This window comes from Narcine bancroftii, chromosome 5 (assembly GCF_036971445.1).
Source record: "Narcine bancroftii isolate sNarBan1 chromosome 5, sNarBan1.hap1, whole genome shotgun sequence".
NCBI lineage: Eukaryota > Metazoa > Chordata > Chondrichthyes > Torpediniformes > Narcinidae > Narcine > Narcine bancroftii.
The window spans coordinates 240251974-240278307 of record NC_091473.1 but is presented as its reverse complement, the minus strand read 5'-3'; the positions used below and the strand labels follow the sequence as shown (position 1 = coordinate 240278307).

At 38.2% G+C, this 26334-nt stretch overlaps 1 protein-coding gene across 5 annotated transcripts in view; it reads right to left on the bottom strand.

Moving 5' to 3' along the window:
* The window catches only part of LOC138765084 (copine-8-like), a 437705-nt gene that overhangs the window by 176560 nt on the left and 234811 nt on the right, over positions 1-26334 (bottom strand). For all 5 annotated transcript variants that reach the window (XM_069941777.1, XM_069941779.1, XM_069941780.1 and 2 more), the window contains 2 exons: positions 4807-4910; positions 1224-1328 (listed from right to left, as the gene is read on the bottom strand). In XM_069941777.1, the coding sequence (XP_069797878.1) occupies positions 1224-1328; positions 4807-4910 (209 nt within the window). The remainder of the gene's footprint in view (positions 1-1223; positions 1329-4806; positions 4911-26334) is intronic.

The following is a 26334-nucleotide window of genomic DNA, read 5'->3' as shown; positions in this document are numbered from 1 at the left end:
ACAAATGTTGCTTTTAATTATCTTTAAACATGAAAACAGAATCATACTTTAACTTAACACTATTAACTTAACTAACCTAACTTAATTCCATTTTAATTTTAAGCGCATGTGTATGCAATGTGTAGGTAAGTTCAGAAAAAGTTCTTTGATTCACAGTCCAATCTCACTTCTCATTCCTCAAAGTTTACTGGTTGCAGGCAAATCTTATACTGTGCACAGAATTTACCTTGAAAGGTAAATGGTTATTGCTCAGGAATGTTCTTGCTGGTTTTCAGAGAGAGATTTGTTGTTTGCTGGACACCCACAACTGATTCCTTTTAATCAGCTACTTCAGTGTCTTGCTGAAGAAACTTGCCCCATCAGGGTTTTCCAGATGATAACCTCTTTCTTTCAGGTCACCACAGAGTTCCTTTTTGTTTCTCTTATTTCAAGTGAATCATTAGGCAGCCAGTCCTCTCCTCTTGTATGAACCACAAGGGCTTTGACCAGGCTGAACTAAGCACTCACAACCCATCTTCAAAATGGGGTTTTTCCACAAGCTTGACAGCTTGTCCTGTTCCAGTCCTCGTTGCTGCTGCTGACTGTAAAACTGCAGAACTGATCCCTCTCTCACTCTCTGTCTCTCAGAGAAATATCTGTTTGACTCTCTGCTTGCAAAAAAAAATGACCCTCTTAGAACAGCAAAAAGCACTCCCAATCAGCCTGTTGAGTTCTTTCATCTGCTGTTTTTCAAAATAACATTCCATTAGTGAAGTCCCTTGAGCCCTCTCCAAAGCTTTTGCAATGGCACTTGGAGCCAGATTGTCTGGCTTGAGCAGAGCTCCAGTATTTTAAATGAGATCTGTTTTAAGTGTTTGTATGTAACCTACACCAAAAAACCTGCCCCAATTTATCTCCCAAAAACTTATTTATAATCTATCGCAAGACCTATAAGAAAATGAAAGAAAATTGATCCTCCTTATCCAAAATCTAAGGCACATTGAGAGATCAGATCTGTCCTCCAGAACATCCTGTATTGAGTAGAAAATGTAGACAGATGACTACAATGCCATGTGGCCCAATATGCCAAATGGTGCTCCTCATCTGACCTGCAACTTGGTCAGACGTTGCCATTTCTTTCTCAACTATACTCACTTATGCTGAAGATGCCTTTCACAATATTATTTGTGAATCATTGCTCATTTTTTTTAATGCATTCAGAAGCCATAATTCTTGGAACCTACCTGTCGTAATCACCATTGCAGAGAGCTCGCACAGGAAGACAAAACTGCTGCCACACAGGATTCAGTGTATTTTTCACCACTTCTGTCTTATGGCAAATTGTGAAACTGAAAATACAAATTAAAGCAAATTGAAAATGCTCACAGCAACCAATACATAAATTTTGTGTGAAAACCTGCACACATTGTGTCAAATTTGGGATGGCTTGGTCAGTGTAGCAGTTACTGCAACGCTATTACTGCGCCAGTGACCTGGGTTTGAATCTGGCACTGCCTGCAATGGGTTTGTATGTTCTCCCTATGTCTCCCATCATTCAAAAACAAATGAGGTTGCAGGTTAATTTAGATGTAATTAGGCAGCAAGAGTTTAAATGGCCAGAATCGGCTTCTGTTATGCTGTAAATAACATTTTAATTTTAAGAGTGTAAAAATCTTGAAGTATATTCGTGAAAGACATGGATTAAATTTCATTATCTCCTTGAAGTTCATTAAAGATCAAGTTACATGCTACATTCATGTTATTCAGAGTATTTGTGGACCATAGGCTTACATACAGCAATATTACAGATTTCTGTTGTGCCCTGAAACAGCTTTTTTTTGAAAATTTTATTTTAAAGTTTTTCCATAAATGTAATCATAGCCAAATCCAACATATTAGTATCAAATTCATGATACATGATGGTATAAAACCCTAAACCTCCTCCCCCCTAAACAAAACGCCAAGAAAAGAAATAAAAATATAGAAAAAGAAAGATAAGGGAAAGTGAGAAAAACAAGAAAATAATCCTGGTTGGCAGAGGACAGCTCTCACCACACAGCTCTGACCAAGGAGGTTAACAAGGTTTGAAGTTAAGGGGGAAACATCGATAAATTAACTCCCATAATTTGTAAATACGGGTACCAAATTTTCAAAAAATACATCATATTTATTTATCAGATTATGTAATCTTCTCAAGAGGAATGAGGGTATGCATTTCTGTGTTATATTCCTCCATACCTAGATGGGTGTCTGATTTCCATGTTACTGCTAAACATTTTCTTGCTATTGCCAAGGCAATCTTTACAAATTATTTTTGAGATATAGATAATTTAAATTTTGGTCTTATCCTTTCAAAAAAAACTACTAAAAATAACATTGGGGTTTGTGGAAATTTAATTCCTGTAATCTGTTTTTTAAAAAAAACATTGCCAAATTTACCCAAAACTGTCTCACTTTAGGGCAGGACCAAGTGGAATGAAAAAAAAGTACCTATCTCCTGGCCACATCTAAAACACTGGTCTGATAAATCTGATTTCAATCTATGGTGTAAGATATAATTGATGTAAACAATTATATTGATCTAATCTATATCTAACATGTATAGTGTTTATCCTACTGTCTTGACATAACTCTAAACCAATTTTGTTCATCTATGTTAATATTTAAATCCATCTCCCATCACTGCCTGGATCTATGTACCCTGTTTAAAAGTTCCCTTCTGAAATAAAGTGTACATAGCTGAACTAAATATCTTTATACAAGATGTTTATTGCATATCAAAATTTACACATCATCACATTTTGGTAATAACATTGTTGGACCCAGTTTATCTCTTAAATAAAAAAGTGCATCTTGTATTTATTTTTTAATTGTTCAAATGACATTAAATTTCTTCCTTTGTAACAATCTTCTATATATCTAATTCCTTTCCACGAGTAAATGTCTAAAAATTGATTATCCATTGAAAATGAATGTCAATTTTGTATCAAAGGCATTTTAGGCAGGACACCCCCCTCATTTCAATTACATTGTTTACCTTATTCCAGATATTAATCAAATGTTTCTACAAAGGAATTTCCCTCTACCCAGATATTAATTTTGATTCCTGTTTATATATAAAATATTCCAATATTCTCTTTCCTATTTTATCAATTTGTATTTTAATTCACTGCCTTATCATAATTTTTAAAATTTGATAACTGTAAACCTCCTAACTCAAACATCCATGTCAGTTTATCTGAAGAAACTCTCAACATCTTATCCTTCCAAGATAAGTTTTTATATATTTATTTAATGCTTGAAAACAAACTTTTAGCAATGTTTAAAATAGGTATTACACTTAGAAAATATATTCATTTTAACACAATTAACCATACCCATTAATGTTAATAGCAGTATCTTCTACTTATTTAATTCTTCTCCAATTTTCTTGAGTAAAGTAATTCAATTTATATAAATTATCTAATTTATTGTCTACCCGTATCCCTAAATATTTCATTCCATTCACCAGCCATTTAAATTGGGTATCTTGTTGACACTGGGTATAATCCCTTATAGTAAGGGGCATAATTTCATTTTTATCTCAATTTACTTTGTAACCCAATACTTTCCCATATTCCTCCAGCCTTAAGTATAATTTACATAATGAACCTATTGGTTCTGTCAAGTAGATCGAAACATTGTTGGTAAATAAATTAATTTTATATTCCTTTTGATGAACTTTAAATCCTTTAATATCAAGATCAGATCAAATCAATTCTGCAAGTGGTTCTATCGCAAAACTAAATAGAGCAGGTGAGAATGGACATCCTTGCTCACTAGATCTGGTTAACAGAAACTGTGCTCAAACCTGCCCATTTGTTATGACTTTAGCCTTAGATTTTGAGCAGTGGTTTCTCAACCTTTTTCTTTGCATTCACTTCTACTTTAAGTAATCGCTATACCATCGATGCTCTGTGATTAGTAAGGGATTGCTTAAGGTGCTATTTTGAGTGGGAAGGGAAGGTTGAGAATCACTGCTCCAGACTCAATTGTTACTGAGATAATGTGCTTGAGAAAAATTCTAATTAACCCATTTCCTTTGGAGTTATGAACCCACGCACATGATGAGTCAATTAGGTACGATTAAAACAGCGATTTTAAAACATTTTCTTTCCACCGACATATCAAAACTAATCACAGAGCACCCATAGCATAGGGAATACTTAAAGTGGTATGTGAGTGGAAAGAAAAAGGTTGAGAAGCACTGAATTTGAGGAAAGTTCAACAGAACATATTTGTCTTTTTGGATACTCTGATGGAATTAATCCCCTATAATTTGTCGCCCATTTTGATTGTGCATCTGGTACCAACCTCTCAGTGTGAAATTGCTCCAGGATACAGTCATAACATTTGCACATCTTGGAATTAATCTGCTTTTGTTCCACTTCCCATCTTATTTTAGATGTCTTATCCACAAAAAAAATTAAAGGGATAACGCATGCCTTATTTTATTGGTCTGCAGCTCAATTATAATGATGCCTGGGTCTCGAAAGATTTTGCAACTCATAGCAATGTTTAATTCCCTATGGCAAGAAGACAACTGCACACTTTGTTTTCAACATCTCCAAATGGCCACTAGAACATACAGATGGCAGCATGAAATCCGGAGAGCTACAGTATATCAAATGTGAACTCAGTAGATTTTTCAACACCACTCCTCTGATAATGTCGAACTTGTCATTTAAAAGGAATGAAATCAATTGCCCAACAGCAGGTACAAATTAGAAAAGATTATGCACTATTTTTACCATTCATTTTTTATTAAATTCCAAAAATAATACTTACGTTCCATCCTCATTGCTTCGATAAAAAACCATGAATGGATCTGATTTTCCAAAGAAATCTTTCTTGTCCAGTTTATTGGCACAGAATTGCATAGTTGTGACATCCTGCAGTAGAAATAAACAGAATTGGCATTAATCGACTAAAATACCACTGGCTGGCATTTTTGCCAGTTTTTTTTTCAAAACACTACCACATTATTTGTGAGCAATATTTCATACTGAAGCATGATTCTGCGAGTAAAGAAAATTGAAAAGCACATGGGGGTCTACTACCGAAATAAGTTTTAGGGTCAAAATCATGGCAAACTATCACTTGGGGAGGATTATCTGGTCTCTACATGGATAATCAGCTCAATGTCTGGAAATTTGCCGTATGGATTAACACTGCTAAAGCCAATATCTTAGCAAACAGAGCCAGTTAACAAAGCTCTGCCACCAAACTTCTGTTTACTCAAACAATTTCCAGTTCATCTTTCCTCAAGAATGCATAATAATTTGGTTACAAGATCGCTTAAATTCATCAGATAAAGATTTATTTTCAGATATATACAGTCTAAATTCAGTTTTTCACATGGTAATAAATGGTCTCTTTATGCTCTAGGTTTCATCTACAATGAATATCCTGCATCAGAATATTGTTTTTTGTAATTAAAAAAAAAATTAGTACTTCACTGTGAACCATGTTAGTAACAACATATACAAATATTCAGCATTAAAATATACACAGTGACATTTTCATTTCCCCCCCTTCTCCCACCCTCCCCATCCCCAATAACTTAAAGCATGAAATGAAAGAAAGAAGAAGAAATAAATAAACAATAAAAGAACAAAAAAAAGAAGAAAAAGAAATTGTGTTGACCAATATTTCATATTTAATTATTTTCATATTTGTATCTTGTCACTTCAAGAGATGGAGGTCCAAAATTGGCAGTTTCTCATATACTCTATATATGGTTCCCAAATGTGTTCAAATAAAGCATATTTGTCTTTTAGATTCTGGTGCAACCCTTTTGAGGCACATTTATTAAAGTTGTTCACACAAGTAATTGAAAGGTGCAGAAGTAAAGTTGGAAAAGACTTGCCTCCCTATGAACCATGTATTGATAAGATAGTTGAAACATCAATGTAAGATTAGATTAGGAGGGATGGTCTTGGAGAAGATGTTCTGAAATCTTGATGCACAAGTAATCCACACCTGCATCATGTGTTACAGGTACTGCATCAACCTATGCTCCTATCTCAATATAGAGATCAGGGCATTGAGATAGGTACAAACCATACCTTATTAGCATTAAATTCCAGAATGGAATTGAATGGACTGAGCGTGCTGGAAGCTGTACTTCTTAAATGAAAGGTCCTCATTGTTTGCAATCACAAATGGAATTATTACAAAGGTTCAGAAACATGCTGGTTGACGTGACAGAGGAGAGGAAAAAGCATCTCAGTTTGCAGGCACACCTCCTGGATAAAAGGAGAGTCCTCTATGCCTCGGAAACCAGGAAGCCATCTGTCAAGAAGCATCACTAGGAGAAGGACACACTTAAAGAGTAACACCAGTTGTGAATCGAGGGCTGGGAGGGTTTATGACATCATCCACGTTATCAACATCAATGGAAAATATTTTCTGCCGCAGGCATTGTGGAAGTCAGGACGTTGGGTGTATTTAGAACAGAGATTGATAAGTTCTTGATTAGCCAGGGTGTCAAAGGTTATGGAGAGAAGACCAGGCAGTGGGGCTGAGAGGTGAAATAGATCACCTCATGATTAAATGGTGGGGCAGGCAGGATGGGCTGAATAGCCTATTTTTGTTGCTATGTCTTATGGTCTTATCTCCCAACTACTTTACTATTAGAACTCTGTGCTACTCATTTCCCCCAATAAACTCTCAGTTATCACCACTGAAAACCTCAAACACAACTCATTGGTTATTTCCAGGTTTGAAACAATTAGAGGAGTGTCACAAAGACACACTCTCTCTCCACTGCCACAATGTGATCTTCTGGGCATATTCCATTGCAATGTCATTTGATACATATTTATGCCTCTTTGTCCATATTATCATCCTCCAACTCCTTCCATGAATCAATTTCACTCCACAGCAAAATACAGGCCCTTCAGCCCACAATGTTGTGCACCTAATAATCTACTCCAACCACTGTCTAGAATTTCCCAACTGCATAACTCTCTATTTTACTCAGTCCTATGAACCTATCCAATAGACTCTTAAAAGATCCTATTGTACCTACCTCCACCACTGGTCTGGCGCTGACAGTGTATTTCACCCAGAGAGACTTGGATAGATTAGGAGTACGGGCAAAAAGGTGGCAGATGAAGTATAACGTTGGTGTGTGGACCCATCAAGCTCTTTGGTAGAAGAAATAGTCGGGAAGACTAATTTGAAGCAGGATAGAAAATTCAAAATTCTAAGGTGCAAAGCGACTTGAGATTCCTCATGCAGGATACCCTGAAGGTTAACCTCCAAACTGAGTCCATGGTGAAGAAGGCAAATGCCATGTTGGCATTCATTTGTCGAGGAATAGCATAAAAGAGCTGGGATGTAATGTTGAGACTCAAAAAGCCCAGGTAAGACTTCACTTGAAGTATTGTGTATAGTTTTGGGTGTCTTATTTGAGAAAAGATTTGCTGGTGCTAGAGAGGGTTCAGAGAAGATTTATTAGAATTATACAAGGACTGAAAGGGTTAGCATATGAGGAATGAATGGACTGTACTTGTTGGAGTATAGAAGGATGGGGGAAGCTCATGAAGGCATTTTGAAGGTTGAAAGGCTTGGCCAGATTAGATGTAGCAAGGATGTTTCTCATGACAGGGGAGTCTAGATTAAGAGGGGGAAACTTCAGAATAAAAAGGTACCAATCTGAAAGAGAGATATGGAAAATCTTCTTTAGTCAGATGCCCATGAGTCTCCCCCCCCCCACCATTGACATGATCTATCAGGATCATTGTCTGAAGAAGGCATACAAAACTATTGAGGACCCCTTCTACCAGGACACAGCATCTTTCAGCAGTTCCCTTCAGGAAAGAGCTCCAGGAGTATCAGAGCCAGCACCGCCAGGCTGAGGATCAGCTTCTTCCCGTGAGCAGTGAGAATGCTGAATGACCAAAGGAACTGCTCACATTAACTATCCAAGACTCTCATACTTATAGAACAATATTTATTTATTTGTATAGATGAATACATGACGTGTGTATGTATTTGTCTGTATGTGCTCTATCTGGTTGTGTGTCTGCGTCTTTTGTACTGAGGACCGGGGAACGTTCTTTCACCAGGTGATACTTGTGCAGTCAGATGACAATAAACTTGACTATACCAAACTGCTCAGTTCTGTTGAGTTGTGGGAGTCGTACAAACAATATGTAGCCCTTATTTGAATCTAAAATTGTAAGCAAATTAGATAATACAGTCTCTGAAAAGTCATCTTAATGCAGATTTGAAATTTTCCCTATTGCCATATTTAATCTGTCCGAGTGAGTGGAAAGATGCCAACAGAGCTTTAAAAGTTTTGGCTTTTCCTTTCCCCTCATTGACTTCCCACCAACCATCTACCCCAGTTCTATTTTTTTTTGCTGTAGAGAGCGTCTTCCATTTCTTTGGATGTTCATCACCCTCTGATAACACAGCCAAAATATTTACTTGGCACAACTTAGCAGCATCAGAAAGCCATTAAACAGACTGAACCAAAATTAAGCCAAACACCATTAGATAAGACTGAAACCCACCAGCCTCAATTAGTTAGCAAATGTCATGATTTTCTCATGTTTAGTAAGCTAAGGCAAACACGAAGAGAAAAAAAGGCAAATTTGTCTGGTCACCACCACCAGTGTCAACAGCAAAATTACTTGTGCAGCTCATACAACATTTCAGATTTAATGTCAGAGTACATATATGATATCACATACAACCCTGAGATTCCTTTTTCCTGCAGGCTCGGCAGAATTACCCCTAATTGGTAGTCCAAAAATTAACTGTACAGAGCGTAAACATGGAAACAAATAAAAGAACTGTAAAGAGAAAACAAATGTAAACAAACTGACTGTGGAATTTAGAGATAACAAAGAAAATCAATCAATAAAGTGCACAAGTAAGAGTCCTTAAATGAGTTTCTGATTGACTTTGTCGTTGAGGATTCTGATGGTAGAGGGGTAGCCTGAATCTGGTCATGTGTGTCTTGTCGCACCTATACCTCTTTCCTGATAGCAGCAATGAGAAAAGAGCATGTGTTGGGAGGTGTGGGTCTCTGATGAATGCTGCTGCCCTCCGACAGCAGTGTTCCCTGTAGATGTTCTGAATATTGTGGAGGATTTTACCTGTAATATCTGGGCTGTTTCCACTACCTTTTGGAAGGCTTTATGCTCAGGGTAATTGGTGTTCCCATACCAGACTGTGATGCAGCCGGTCAGCACACAATCCACCACACCTCAGTAGAAATTTGCCAGGGTTTCTGGTGTCATACCAAACTTCTGCAAACTCCTGAGGGTGTAGAGGTACTGACATGTTTTCTTCATGATGCCATTTATGTGTTGGGTCCAGGAAAGATCCTCCGATATAGTGATTCCCAAGAATCTAAATTTGCTCACTCTCTCCACCTATGATCCTCCATTGATCACTGGATTGTATATCTCTGGTTTTCCTTTCCTGAAGTCAACAATCAACTCTTCAGTTTTGGTGACCTTGAGTGCAAGGTTGTTGACGATACACCATTCAGCCAAATTTTCAATCATGAAAATCATGACTCATCCCCTTCCTTTATACAACCCACTACCCTGGGATCCTTGGCAAATTTGTTATTGTCGTAGTGAGCGACACAGTCTTAAGGTGTAAAGTGAGTAGAGCAGGGGGCTAACAACACAGCCCTGTGGTGCGCCGATTGTGGAGGAGATGTTCATACCAATCCTCACTAATTGTTGTCTGGAGGTGAGCAAATCCATGTTCCAATTACACAGCGGTGTGTTCACTCTCAGTCCTTGTAGTTTGCTGATCAGTTTTGAGGGGATGATGGTGTTAAATGCCGAACATAGAAAAAAAACATTGCAAGGATCTTCATAACAGAACAGCCCAAATACCCAGGCACAGAAGCAGATGGTCAAAAGTTTGACCAAGAGATAGGAGCACTCAGGGGCACAAGAACAACTCCCCCTCTGCCATTAGATTCCTGAACGAAAAATGAACCCCAGAAACTGCCTGCCTTTGACTTTTTTTCTTGCACTAATTTTATTTATTTTGTAAGGTGGTTTTTATATAAATGTTTGAACTAAATGAAGCTGCTGCAAAACAATTAATTTTGTGAATTGTTCATGACAATAATTTTTATTCTGATTCTGAGGTTTAGGCTCAGATTTTACCTTCATGGATCATCTGAATGTTAGGATAAATTCATAAAGCTATTAGGAGAGCTATGATTGTTTTTTTTTAAATATAGAACAGTTTAAGAAGGCTATTGCCTTTTTTTGCAGTGGCCTGCTTGTGCAATCTAATGCAAATTCCGTTGGTAGAGAGATTATGAAATTTAGATTTGACTAGATTGACAAGAAGATGATGATAAAGTACAGGCGCACACATTTTATGCAAAAGTCAAAATGCACTCTACTGGCAACAAGAGATAAATGAGAAGCAAAATAAAATAAATGATGAGCTGAGTTTCGGCAAGGAAGGCAACTGTGGCATCAAACTCAATTGGTTGTTCAGCTGCCAATACCAGACACACAGAAGAAAATACAATTTTAAATTTAAATTTAGACATAAATAGCACAGTAACAGGCCATTTCGACCCACGAGTCCGTGCCACCCAATTTATACCCTATTACCCTACACTCCCGGTAAATTTTGTACAGTGGGAAGAAGCCAGAACCATCAGGGAAAACCCACGTTGACACGGGGAGGACATACAAACTCCTTACAGACAGAGCAGAATTTGAACCCAAAGTGCTGAGGAATATTAAAATATCATTACTTCTTTCACATTTAATATTCTTGCTGAATTTGCATAACACGATTTGCACAAGTGTCAAGATTTATTCAAAATTTCAACTGGATTTCAACCAATGAAAGTATTTGATTTACAAATGAACATTTGGTGCAGTATTTTCAACTACATTAATCTTTCATGCAACTTTTATAAGCAGGGACTAACAACTTCATTTGTTTTTCTTTAGAAATCTAGGCGCAGTACTGCCCCTTCAGCCAAGATAATAACCAACTTTATCAACGAACTAGAATTTTCCCACTGGATCACCCTCCATTTTTCTCTGTTTATGCATTAACGTCTGTTTCAAGAATCATAAAGAGGAACGTGGTGTGATCGTGCAATGGACTCTTAGTTAAATTCCAGAGTTCTTCTTTGTTTCAAGTGGATCACAAATGAAAGTAGCTCAAACATGCTGAATATTGATAACTAAATGTTACAATCCAAATAATGGATCCTTTAAAATGAATCTCTCCAGCAATGCATTATTATATCGTGAGAGATTTGGGTAACTTTATTTGAGAGACCTACTTCATGATGATATAAGTCATCATTTACTTCCCAAAATTAATTTTAAAAACATAAAAGTACAGTGCCCATCATAATTTTTGGGACAAAGGCACTTTTTTTTAAACTTTATTTGCCCATGTGCTCCACAGTTTTAAACTTGTAACAAGACAATTAACATATTATTCTTCTTCTTTGGCTTGGCTCCGCGGACGAAGATTTATGGAGGGGTAAATGTCCACGTAAGCTGCAGGCTCGTTTGTGGCTGACAAGTCCGATGCGGGACAGGCGCAGTCTCTTCAATCTGAGGCGCCTGCAAGCTCACACCAAGACACAAGAGCAACTTGTCCGTGAACTACTCTTTGCAGACGATGCCGCTTTAGTTGCCCATTCAGAGCCAGCTCTTCAGCGCTTGACGTCCTGTTTTGCGGAAACTGCCAAAATGTTTGGCCTGGAAGTCAGCCTGAAGAAAACTGAGGTCCTCCATCAGCCAGCTCCCCACCATGAACATATTATTAAAGTTCACATTAAAGGTTAATTGTAAACATTTTGGTTTGACCATGTAGAAATTACAGAACTTTTTATTGACAGTTCTCCCATTTCAGGGCACCATAATGTTTGGAACATTTGGGTTCACAGGTGTGAGTGATTATTCAGGTATTTTTAATTGCTTCCTCAGTGCAGGCAATGTTCCCTCTAATATTTAGTAGTCAATGGGCACAAAAATCTTACATTGTGCAATTTTTTTTTTCCTGTGACAAAAGTAGATTTGCACGGAATGCTGGTGTAAATGTAAACTTGAAATTGTTTCAAAATAATTTTGGCACAGCCAATCTCTCAAAACTGTATTGGCATGTTTTCTTTCTTTTCTTTTTAAGATATTTTAATGAGTTTAACATGTAAAATGCATACTAAATTTTAAGAAAAGCATGTAACCAATCATTTTGTATACATATATGAACAAAAAAGGAAAAAAAATTGATAAAACTACATGTACAATTCCCTGATCAACATAAGAAACAAGTGATTGAATTAAACTATAAAAACCATGTTAAACCCATATTTGTCAAGTTAAGACAACTGAAAAAAAAATAGAAAAACAAAACAAAAACCTAAAAACCACATCTAATCTATGTAGATCCGATGGTGACCTCCTGACATCGGATAGAAAATCTCCGAAGCATTAAAAAATTCTTAAGATTTTCAATCATGGGAGTATTCCATGAATGGGCCCCACATCTTTACAAATTGAAACTTTCTATCTTTAATATTATATCTAATTTTTTCCAAGCTAAAATATGATATTACTTCATATAACCACTGTGTATAGGGAGGTGAAGTCAGCTTTCCATTAAAAAAAATACATAAAGAATATTAGAATTTGGGATTCGAGGAAAATCAGAAAATTTGGACTGAACAAAATGTCTAACTTGTATATATCTGAAAAAAACTGTCTGTTAGAAAGTTTAAATTTGGCTGATAATTGTTTTATAAGAGGGAAAATTATCTCGAGTAAAAAGATCATTATAACTTTGGATACCTAATCCATGCCTTGAAGCCTACATCCAGCAGAGACGGCTGAAAAAGATGATTATCTATAATGGGACTAGCCAGAGAAAAACAATTAAGCCCATTCCTAAATTGAGCCCATATTCTTAACCTATTTCTCATTGATGGATTGTGTGTCAATTTAGAAAAGGAAAATGGTAAAAAAAGATTTTAAAATTGCCAACAATAGAAGTTTTTTTTGGAAAACGGCAATTCCATTTCTACCCAAGGGGGAGGCGATTCACTGACTTATCCAAATGTAATAATAAAAGTAAATTATATATGTTAATTGCCCAATAATAAATCTAAAATTTGGAAGTGATAATCCTTCATTCCTTATAATCTTTTGAAGATGGGTTTTATTTATACACGCTCCCCCCCCCCCCCCCACCCCCCGCTGCTATATGTAGGTAGAAATAACAAAATCTAATGAGCCAAAAAAACATTTAGGAATAATTGTTGGTGTAGCTTGAAATATTTAGGAATAAAAATTGGTGAAGCTTGAAAGAGATTCAGAAATTTAGGCAAAAATGTTCATTTTAATCAAATTAATGTGGACCCATCATTTTGATCGATAAGGGTGACCAACCCGATAATAGTTTAATCTTATTGAGTAATACCAAAAAAAATTCTCCGTCATTAAGTTTTTGTTACTTTTTGTAATTGTAATTCCTAAATACTGGAATTGATCTTTCACTATTTTAAAAGGAAAACAAGAATAAGCTGCATAAGCACCTTTTTAACAGTAAAAGTTTACTCTTATTCAAATTTAATTTATTACCCAAAAATTGGCTAAATCGATCAAACAAAGTTGATATATTTGGTATAGAATACAATTTTATATTTTAATATCATACATAAGTATGATTGCATTCTCCGAAGTAACATATTTTGTTAAGATTTTAATCTAAACTTTGAACAACTTTGTTCAGTTTGTTGTTCCATTAAATAAAACAGGTACAAGAGAGCTAGACTTGCTTCTAAGCTTTTGATCACCTTTAGTCAGTAGTTGCCATTTTTCAACATGAGGACCAGAGCCACGCCAATGAAAGTCAAAGAAGCCGTTATGAAAAACAAGAGACATTTCCCAAACCTTAAGGTTATCAAAATCAACAGTTTGGAACATCAATAAGAAGAAAGAGTGTACCGATGAGCTCAGTAATTGCAAAGGGACTGGCAAGCTGATTAAAACCTCCACTGATGTCAGAAAAATTCTCATGATAATGAAGAAAAATCCCCAAATGCCAGTCCAACAGATCAGAAACAGGCAGGTTTAGATGTGTCAATATTTACTGTGCACAGAAGACTCCATGAACAGAAATGCAGAGGGTACACTGCAAGATACAAACCACTAGATAGCCGCAGAAAGAGGATGGCCACATTACAGTGTGTCAAGAAGTATTTAAAAGAGCCTATAGAATTCTGGGAAAAAGGTCTTGTGAACAGATGAGAGCAAGATTAACCTGTATTAGAGTGATGGCAAGAGCAAAGTGTGGAGGTGTAAAGGAACTGCCCAAGATCCAAGATCCATCTTTGAAATATGATGGTGGGGGCGTTATGGCCTGGGCTTGTATGGCTGCAACAGGTACTGGTGTACTTATTTTTATTGATGTAATTGCTGGCAGTAGCAAGGTGAATTCTGAGGTGTACAGGAATATCGTATCTGCTCAATTTCAAACAAATGCCTGCAGACACAATGCTTCATCCTACATCAAGACAATGATCCCAAACATACTGCAAAAACAACAAAGGAGTCTTTGAAAAATAAATCTGGAAAATTCTTGAATGGCCAAGTCAGTCACTCAATGTAAATCCAATTGAGGATGCCTTCAATATGCTGAATAGAAAACATAAGGGGGAAAGACCCCAAAACAAGTAGAGGCCTGGCAGAGCATTGCTAGAGAAGATATTCAGCACCTGGAGATGTCTGTGAGCAGTCATTGCATGCAAGGGATATGAAACAAAGTACTAAACATAACTAGTTAATATACATACCATTGCTATGTCCTAAATATTATGGTGCCCTAAAATGAGGAGACTATGTCTCAAACAGCTGTAATTTCTACATGGTCAAAACAAAACATACACAAATACTCTTTAATAAAATTTGGAATGTGCACTTTAATCATGTGAATTGTTTGATTACAAATTTAAAACTGTGGAGCAAAGGGGGAAATAAAGGAAAGAAAAATGTCTTTGTCCCAAACATTATGGAGGGCACTGTAAGTTTTTAAAATTTAATTTTAAGGAGTAAATGATGTGCTTATATCATCACCCAGGGGTGATTTGTGCTGGTATGACATTAAATTCTTTGTGGAAGATGAAACACATCGAGTTAATGCTTGTACATCTAGTGTTGGTTCTGCTGCTCAGTCCAACTAAATCTGCAACTGGTTCTAGGAATTAAAGTGAAAATTAAAGGGGACCAGCCTCTTCAGAACTTCCACCCAATAACTTGCATCACTTCCTTCCCATTGGTAACACATACAGTAAGTGCATTCAACCTCGTCACATCGGAAAGGTATTCATGCAGAAAGGCTCATGTGAACAGAATGCAATCAGGGAACAAATCTGATAATTAAAGAGAGATGAAAGTTATTTAAAGAACAGATGTAAGAGGAAATGATGCGGAAATTCAATTGAACAACAGAGAATGTCTGGCTGATTTAATGTACGATCATGAATATTGACCAATACATTTGGGAGAGTCGTTTGTACTTTTTGGCATGTGTGATGCAGACACAGGGTGCCAAGCAGTGACATCAATTCAAATCAGATACTATATATTGTCGTGTAATAAAAGAGAAATGCAATATTACACCAAATTGCCTTTAGTTTCCCAATAAGGCAGACAAGGATTCGCCATTTCCGGACCCCTTGCAGCCAGAGAAAGAGAAGCAAAAGTGAATCTCCTCTTATGGATTTTCATAAACAAATCATATACCTTACGTTCAAGGAAAGGCTTTTATTCTCTGAAAGGAGTGCAGGGTTAGAAGGCTTAGTTTGGCCACCATAATCCCTGATTACCTGTCAGGTATGTGGATGTACAGTAGCAGCAGTCTGCTTTGTGTAATCCATTTCATGCCCAATTTTTGACACACCAGTTACCACTGAGCATATGGAATGAGACGAGGCACAGAATTTCATGCTCCTTCTTGAAATTACACTTGGTTCCATTCTGTGGTTCTGTGGTTCCCAGAGCTTCTTTCTTTTTAACTTAAGAAATTTTCACCGCAATATTGGGAGAATTGGTTCAGTCCAGTCCAGATTACCACCACTGACATTCTTTCTTGCTTCTTTCACAGTAATTGATTGGTATGAGCATATGGCTGATAAGATAGAGCAGCAAACCAATCTAAACTAACCCTGCCTGTCACCACATGGCATGCTTCTTCAGTTCCATTCCTATTCACATGTCCACATAAATGTCTTTTAAATGTTGCTCTCAGAGCTGCTTCCATCATCTGTTTCAGGCATCTAAATTTAAAAAAAATCCTCTGCAAAATCTCCTTTAAGCTTTCCCCCTTTCACCTTAAATTTGTGTCTTCTGGTATTGACATTTCCACCCATCTACACCATTCAAAATTTTATATACTTCCATCAGCTCATCCCTCAGCAACAGGGAAAACAATTAAAGTTTATCAAACCTCTCCATATAATTAAAACACTTCAATCCAGGCAACCTCTTCTGAACCATCTCCAAAGCCTTCACATCCTTCCTACAGCTCAGTCGCCAGAGTTGAACACCAATACTCCAAAAGTGGCCCATAGTTTAAAATGACCTCAACTTTTATATTGAATGCCTTTATCTGTTGCATTGTTTAGTCTGGAGAGGTCTATATTTGCATGCCAAGATCATTCTGTACATCAGTGCTTCTAAGCACTGCCAATTACCTCGGCCATTATTTGAATGGCGGAGCAGACTCGATGGGCTAATTCTGCTTCCTTGCATTTGACTTCGTAACATGCATCAGCTCACACTGGTCCAGATTAAACCATCATTTCCTATTTTTGCTCCCCAAATTTCCAACAGCCCTATGCCCTGCTGTATTCTTTGATGGCTTTCCTCACTTTGTTATCCAAATCACAAATATATATCCACATATATATTTTGATGTTCTTTGTGTTTAAAAAAAATTGTTGCAGACACGGAGAGAGCAAGAAAGAGACACAGCATTCCTCTGCAGGGTCCAACCGCCCGGTCCACATGGCACCAGCTCTGTACAGGATTTAAATAGCCTGTTAAAGGAGCAAGCAGTGTTTTTATTTACCATCCTACAACCGCAGAGTCTGTGCCCAAGATGGTGCTGTCTGTGCTGGCAATGGCCTCAAGGGGTTTCAGACTCTGGGGGTGAAGTGGACTGGTGCACGGCATTGGAAACAGGGAGAGACACCCCCCCCCCCCCCCACCCTGTTGAGAAGGAGAAGCAGAGGAGATGACCCCACAGGGAAGGGGACTGTGGCAGCAGACTAGCAAGGAACTGAGCGGCTGAAGTACCCTACAGGACAGTGACCACAGCAGTACATTGTGAGAATGAACCATAGCTGAGATTGCTTCACTTCTTGAAATCACTAGAATTCTCCTGCTAAACAAACCCAATCTGTCAACGTCCCCAAAGGCTGAATAATAATTCACATATAAGTGTATGGACAGATGAAAGTCTGCCTTGCTATACCACTGCCTTGGTAAAATTGCAGAAAATTATGGGTATTTTCAGCATTTAGAGGAATTCAGATGCTAAAGTGTAAGTATTATTGCACTGATAATCAAGAAAAATTTGCAAGCTCACTACTTGAAGCGAAGCAGATTCTGAGGTAACGACATCAAAATCTTGGATTCACATTTAAAACCATCAGACTGCTGTATGACTGAATGAACTGTTCATACCAATGGGGCTCTAATATTTATTAAACAACATTTATTTATTTTTACAAATGTATATATGAATGTACTGCATATGCAGGTACTAGATTCAACATCAATGACTGATGGGCCTTTAGATGCCAAAGGAATGAGGAACTATGAGAATGTGTTGGGAACATCGATTTGAATAAGTCATTAGCCATGATCTTCTATGTAAGTGACAGAATGGCCTAAAGGGCTCCTAGCCAGACTAAGCTCATTATTGTACTCACATTTTCAAAAATTGTTACAAACTTGCATCAATGTCATTTGATAATGAACTAAAACAATTTTAGTTTGGTCTTAAATATCATTTTTCTTCTCTTGAAGATGCTGACAACACATTCATCAAACAGCTTTAGACAGCAGAAGGACATTGACAAGGACCCAAAATTCCTTTGTCTCATTAATGGATCTCCATGGTGCTTCAGATTTTTTTTGATTTAAAGGATTTCTGCTAATAATATACCATCCAAAAGCTCTCGTGAAATCTATCACAATTTGTTCAATTAATTGTGGTACTTTCACCTGATCACAAAGATGGATTGTTGGGAAAAATCTGATGTCATAGAGTCCCAGGGCTCTTTGGACCACATTTTCCATTCCATTTACCTGCCTCAAAATCTTTTCTTGTCAACTCATTTCATTTAAAAATGTCTACGCTTTTGAACTTGCCATCAGAGTCCTGATGCAACTTTTTTTAACTTTCAGAGATCAGACGTAATAATCCTTGATAGTATTTAATATCATATTTTAAGTCTACCAGAATATTGCCCATAAAGCAAGCTGTTTTGGTCAGTCCAAGATGCCTGGGCAAGTATTAGGTGCAGGTACTATGCAAATATTGTCTTAGGCCTGGGCATGCTTAGTCAGAATAGATGCAGACAAGTTACAAAAGCAAATCGCATATACAGACAATGTGCATTACAATGAAATAGCTTGAATGCATATTGATGCACATGTTCTTCAGGCAATAGCAGAGTGAGTATTTTTAACAATAGCATTTGCACTTGGACTCTTCCCTGATTTTGATCCAGTCAATGACAAACATGGTGAAAGGTTTCACCAGGACATTATGACCACGGAAGAGTGGTATCAGTGCAACTGGAATCTATCAATGCTGGCAGACTATTGTTGGATACTGTTACGAAAGATATCTGATGCTGAGTTCAAATGAAAATCAGTGGAAAAACATTTTTAGGTCAGTTGAACTAATGCAATGTGTTATGCATCTGTTATGCGTCCAGAAGACCCCAAAACCCAGCAGCAATAGATATGCACCATGACAAAGGGTTACTTAAACAAAATTTGCTTTTAATTATCTTTGAACATGAAAAAAGAATCAAACTAACTTATCTCTATTGACTCACTTAACCCCCTTCTAATTCTAAGGGCGTGTGTGTGTGTAAGTTCAGCAAAGTTCTTTGGTTCACAGTCCAATCTCACTGGTTGCATGCAATTCTTGTACTGTGCACGAAAGTTCACATTAATAAAGTTCACCAGGCTTTGGTGCTTAATAAGTAAATGGTTACCACTCAGAGGGGTTCTTGTTGGTTTTCAGAGTTTTTCCTGTTTAACGTCACCACAGAGTTCCTTTTTGTTTCTTCTATTCCAAGGGAAACACCAGACAGCCAGACCAGGCTGTCTTCCAAAGCTTGCCAACTTGTCCCTCTGGAAGATGTCTTGTCTCTCCTCTCTCACCCCCTCCTCACTGAGAGGAAAGCCTGCTTTTTTTCTTCTGCTCTCTGCCTGCAAAGATCACTTGACCTTCCAGACAGCAAGTTCTGTTTTCCAGGTAAAGCTGCCCTGCCTGTTGTTACATTTGTTGCTCTTTTTGCAAATGACAGTCCCTTATGAGTCTGAGCACTCTTGTAAAAGCTCCTGCAAATATTCTGTGTTAAAGTGTTCTGCTCTAACAAACCTTTCCCAATTTATCTCCCTAACTCCTCTATATACTCTGTCACAATGCGATTAAAAATGCTAAATTCAATAGAAGTTATTTAATGTTTCTCTAACTTCCTTTGTGATACAGCAAATCTGAAATTATCTTGGTGTTCAGCTTGAAGTTGTCTATTAGAATCCCCAACTTTCTTTCAGGAAGCAAACCTTTTGAAAAAAAAATTGTTGTTCAGTGCCATGTCTTCCCTTGCAGCATTTCACAAACTGGAACAAGCATTCGGGCTGTAATAAACAGGGAGCAGTGGAGCCATGAGCTTGAATTTCCCCAGAAGCAAGAGTAGCTTGCAGTTGAGATCCCTTGCCTCTTCCTTTCCAATTTTATTAACATGTTGCTATGGTTAAGGCACATTGTTCTGAACAGCTTTATTTTATTGCCTTTTGCAACCAGACCGGTAGCGAGAATGCATTAACCTCAAATAAAGCTGATATTATAGAGCTCAGCTGGCCGTTTTGTTAAGGCAATTCTCTGACCTTCGCACATAAAAATTGACCAAGCTTTATATCCCAGCATGGTGCAAGGAAGCAAAGGGATTTTTAAATAAATTTTTAAAATGAAAGGAGGAGGAATTACTCATTCAGAGGCACAAAGATGACAGACTTTAACAAGGAAATAAAAGAGATTGATTAATCCACTCAATGAAATGCTTGTTTGAACTTAACAGCATATTTCCTTCATGAAACACTTGTGCTCTAGCTGTCGGTGAGAGTTAGGGAGATTGTGTGATGGTCTGAGCTACATTCACAGTTCTCTGCGATTATGGATGGAGCAGTTCCTGTACCACACTGTGGTGCATTCCGACAGGATACATTTAATGGCACATTGATTGAAGTTGTTGTAGTATGTTGGGGACATGCCAAATTTGCATAGGCCCCTGAAGGAGTACACGCATTGGTGTGCCTTCTTGGGTTGGTTGGTCCATGACAGGTCATTGAAGGTAGTTACATTGAGGAAAGTAAAGCTTTCTACTGTCTCCACCTCAGCACCATTGATTATGGACAGGAGAATAAGCCCTAGTTCACTTCCTGAAGTCAATGACTTGTTCCTTAGTCTTGCTGATATTGTGGGAGAGGTTGTAGCCCTGGGTGCAATCCACTGGCCCTGAATGCAAATTGTCTTCCACATTAAATTAATTTGATGAATTTGTCAATAACACAAACTAATTAATTAAATCAACATTTATGGATTCACATGAAACAATATCAGATAAAGATGGTGCAGCCAAAGATTGTTGCAGGGAGGATGAATGAATCAATCAATTTCTCACTGGTATTTCAGTGTGGTAAAGAGAGGGTATTCAGGGAAAGTGAGATGAAAAATGAGACCAAAAATTAAAATTCTGGTAGAAAATCAAGCATGATCTTTTTCGATGACAGAGTGTGCTCATGGAATCTTAAGAATTGTTTCTATTGCCATTTCTTGTGTTTATTTCACTGTTTCTATTGCTTGTTTGAATAAATTGCCTTATTGTCATGTGTACTGAAATCCAGTACACCATTTGTGTATCCTTCCCTCTGTGTGCAATCCAGGCAATCTTCTTATCGTATTCAATTAACACCTTTTGGTCGTTGGTCTGGACTCCTCCCCCTCCCATTCTTCCCCCTTAATCTCTAGTCTTTAATTAAGATGTTTGCCTGCTTTTTGCTTATACCTTGAAGAAGGGCTCAGGTCCGAACATCAGTTGAATGTCCATGGTAAACATGGGGCGATCGAGTTCCCTGAACGAGATTGGCTCATGTTTACCATGGACATCCCATCCGTATACACTTTCATTCCCCCATACTGAAGGCCTCAAAGCCCTTAATTTCTTTCTGGTCAAAGAACCAACCAGTCCCCCACCCACCTCTGGCTGGCAGAATTTGTCCTCACCTTCAATAATTTCTGCTTTGACTCATCCCACTTCATCCAGGTCAAAAAGGTAGCCATGGGTATCTTGCATGTGCCCAAGCTATGCCTGCCATTTTTAAGGCTATGTGGAGCAATCTATGCTACAAGCTTACACAGGCAAGGGCCCTCAACATTTGCTCCGCTACCCACCTCTGGCTGGCAGAATTTGTCCTCACCTTCAATAATTTCTGCTTTGACTCATCCCACTTCATCCAGGTCAAAAAGGTAGCCATGGGTATCTTGCATGTGCCCAAGCTATGCCTGCCATTTTTAAGGCTATGTGGAGCAATCTATGCTACAAGCCTACACAGGCAAGGGCCCTCAACATTTGCTCCGCTACATCGATGACTACTCATACACCCATGATGGAGCTCATTGACTTTATCCACTTTTCTACCAACTTACACCCTAACCTCAAATTCATTTGTTCCATCTCTAGCAACACTCTCCTTTTCCTCGATCTGTCTCCATCTCAGCAGACAAACTCTCAATAGAATCTTCTACAAACCCACTAACTCCCACAGCCCCCTCAACTACACCTCCTCCTACTCTGTTCCCTGTAAGGATTCCATTCCATTCTCTCAATTTCTTCATCTCCATCGCATCTGCACCCAGGATGAAGACTTCCACACCTGATCATCAGAGATGTCTTCCTTCTTCAAACAACATGGCTTTCCCTCTACCACCATCAACTTGGCACTCCCCTGCATATCTGCCCTGGTCACTTCCACCCCACACGTAACAAGGACAGGATTCCTTGTCTTCATCGACCACCCCACCAGCCTCTGTATCCAACACATCCTCTTCCACCATTTCTGCCACCTATTATGTAACCCCACCACTAGACACATATTCCTGTCTCCTCCCCTCCCCACCTTCCATGGGGACCGCTCCCTCCATGACTCCCTTGTCCACTCCTTGCTCCCCCTCAATCGTCCCGTTGGTATCTATCCCTGTGACCGCAGGAGATGCTCCGATTGTGCCCACACCTACTCCCTCAACACCATTCGGGGCCCCAAACAGTCCCTCCCTTGTGAATCTGCAAGGGTCATCTACTGCATTTGGTGTTCATGTTGTGGCCTTGTCTACATTGGAGAGACTGGGTGCAGACTGTGAGATCGCTTTGTTGAGCACCTCAGCTCTGTCCACTTCAAAAGTGTGGATCTCCCAGTGGTCACCCATTTCAATTCCTGATCCCATTCCCTTGCTGACATGTCTGTCCATGATCGCATCCACCGCCACACTGAGACTATAGAAAATAAACCACATGAACCAGGTACTAGCTATTATCCATTCAATAATCCATTTACTATGTAACTATGTACTATATTTACTATGTATTCATCATTATATTTACTAATTTACAAAGTAACAATTAACACATGCTATGTTACAAAAATAATAATCCATTATGTATTTACTGCACCAGGCACCAGTAAATTAATAGAAGATAACGACAGCAGGATACTGGAATAAGTTGAAGTTAAGGTACCCAGGCAGCAGGATATGATGAAACACTTAATTCCAAACATAATTAGATTAATGGGTTGAAAATAATGAAAATAATTTTGGTGAGCCAAGGGATGATATACTGCTAAGATATGTGGTTATGAATGAGTGGGTGCAGAAATGTAATTAAGTCAAGAATACAATATAAAAAGACGTTGTGTACTGTGTAGGGGGGTGGGCAGTCATGACTGGTTCTTTTGATTGCCTCACCCTTTGTTTGCAAATAAAGGTTTGAAGAATTCTCCACGTTGCCTGACTGTTTTTAGATTTCATAAACCACGACAAAATTGGCGTTGCGAGCAGGATCAGAAAGTGACTCATCAGAAAGGAGGCGGCTTCCCAGTGCTTCCCAGCTCCCTGGGGATCTTCTCGGGACAAACAGATAAAGGGTAAGTGATTTTCACTTTAAATTCGGACTAAAATCTGTTGGGAATGAGTGGACCTCGAGGACACAGAGTACCAAATGACAGTCAGAGGGTCTCTCCGATCAAAGGAACGTGTTAACAAATTAACTTCAAAGGAGGCTCAAAGAATTGATCAGGAAAACTGCACAGTGAGGATAGGGAATGATTACAGAAAAATTCCTCGTGGCATTGGTAAGAATATGGATCTGCATGGGCAGGATGGGACATTCTGTAGATATTGCCCGAGGTAAATAGGGATCTGCACGGGCAGAACAGGTAAGCTAGAGAGAATCGGGACCAAATGGATAATATAAAACTACAAATTGTTTAGGGACAAATTAGAATTGCAATGGAGAAAATAAAAGCAGTGTAGAAAATAGCATAGTGACTGTAAAGAGGGGATGGGACAGAAATAAAGACTACGAATGGACTAGTTGATAAAGTGTGCTGAACAAAATAGTACAATGAGTAAAGCAACATCAGTTGAAATATTAAGTAAAAAGTTCTCAGTACTTAAAAATATCATAAAAACTTCTAAAAAATAGGTAAAAAGAACAAAAAATTGTTAAACAAGTGCCTGAGGGAAGGCACCTTTGACATAAACATGTGTGATGAAATGGCAGTATTGATTAAGAATTATAAACCTAAAGATAAATTCAAAATATGAGAACAAAAGAGAGAGCACAAGGCAGAGGTACTGAAGCTTTTCCAGAAAGAAGGAGAGAAACTGGGGAAAACACATCAGGCAGTGAGGATAAATAAAGAAGAAAGGAAAAAAAAAACCAGAGAAACAGTCTGAAAGGGAGAAGAATCAGGAAAAGAAACCGACATTATGTGAAGCAAATGTAACTCAGTGTTCTTACTATTCAACCTTGACACAGGGTTATAGGGGAACGGGCTAGAAGGAGTGTAATTTACCTTGGATATAATGGTAATTTACCTCGTATGTAGAATAATGATGAACTCATTTAGATCAACTTGTTTTCTCAAGTATATAGAAGTTGATGCATCTCTTTGTTGAATAGAGACCTCCGGAGACTGCATTCAAGGCTGAAAGCAGTAAGGGTTCTCTTAGGTTAACTTGGTGTCCAATAAAGAGTTAACTGTATCAGTTCTGTGTGCTGTGTTCTTTGCATCAGGAAGCAACGGTTTCAATTCAACATTTGGCAAACCAGCCAGGAGTCCAAGATTGAGGAATGTTTACTGGATGGTGTCAGTGACCAGCTGGACTATCATTATAGACTAGAGAATGGGCCCACAGGACGGTTCTTCTCTTAAGGTGTTAGATCAACTGATCCTTCCTTTCCTATAACATAATTCTGATGGACTCCAGATGAACTAAGAGTGTCGCATCCTGAGCACACTGAGGGTAAGGGCTTTTGGATTTGCCCGGTGAGAGGATAAAAGTACTGTCCAATCAACATAATATGTTGTCCTAGTTCTGACGCCCTGGTAGTTAAGAGGGTTAATCCCTCACGTGAAGGTCAGGTCCCTGAAGTGGGCACAGAGGAACCAAAGGACAACATAGGACAAGTGTGTGATAAGTTAGGAGTAAACACTCTTTTGGTTAAAATGTCGGAAATTAGGGATTTGGGGGACCCCAGGACAGCCAATGTGTTATTTATTTCTGAAGAATGGTAAAGATTAAGGACAGAAATTTAATTTGGACAGTGAATTGCACAAAAAAGGTAGGAATTGAGCAGAAGGGGCTTGAAAAGGCTGGCCAGGTAGATTTATTATACCTGAGAGAGAGTTTAAAAAGGTAATAATATATCAGAAAAGGGAGTGGTCCATGTTCCAATTACACGGAGCAGGAGGAAGAATTTACAATGGTAGTAATATGGCCGTGGCAAAAGAACTAATGTGGAAAAAAAGAATAAGAGCTGGAGAGATAATGGGAGCCACAGGGGAGGAAACTTTGGGGATCCCAGTTACATGTCTGGAATATTACTTAGTAATCAAAGTAAACTCAATAATGATTTACTGTCTATGCAGTAGATTTTAAGGTTGAAATTAAACATTTCTCCAGGTAAGAAGTATTAAAAAAAAATTAAATAAAGAACAGACCAGTATCAACTACAGATGTGAAATTCAGATTAAAGGTATGATTTTTACGATTAAAATGATAGCACATTCTCTTGCTCACACGCCTACCCTAGAGAGAGAGAGAGAGAGAGAGAGAGAGAGAGAGATCTTCTTTGCTATCCATTCGTGACTGATGTAACCCTCTATTCTGCTATTTTTTTCAAAACAGCACCGAGCTCACATTAAAAGTTCTACTTTAAACTCTAAAACATGTTATGGACTAAACCAAGACAGCAATCTTTTTCAAAAATAAACAATAAGAGAGAAAAAAGAGGGAACAAAAACAAAGGGAGTAATGGGAACGGATAAATGTAGGAAAAGGATGTAAAAGAAAAGAGAGGTCCTGCAGGTTGAATGTGAGAGGAAAGAAATCAGGCGCCAAATGGCTAACAAACAGAAGGTGAGAGAAGAAATCACCAGGGACAGGCAGGGTGACCCTATTCTTGCAGAGTGATGAGAATGAGCAATCAAAAGATCCCTTGTGGGCAAGACCACCCCCGTATGTACCTGAGCAGCCACAGTGGCAAACTTGACAGTGGAAAGTCTGCTGCATGAGTGAGGAAGGAGAGGTTAAAAACCTTGAACTGAAAGTTATCTCCGGTAATTTGAAACTGGCCTTCCAGAGTGCTTCACTCATGCAGCAGTTACACAAGTTGATGGACTTTAAAAGTAACAGTGAAGAAATGGTGTTCCACTTCCGCAGTGTTTCTTGGTACTAACTTGTACAGAAGCCGTAAAAACGAAGACA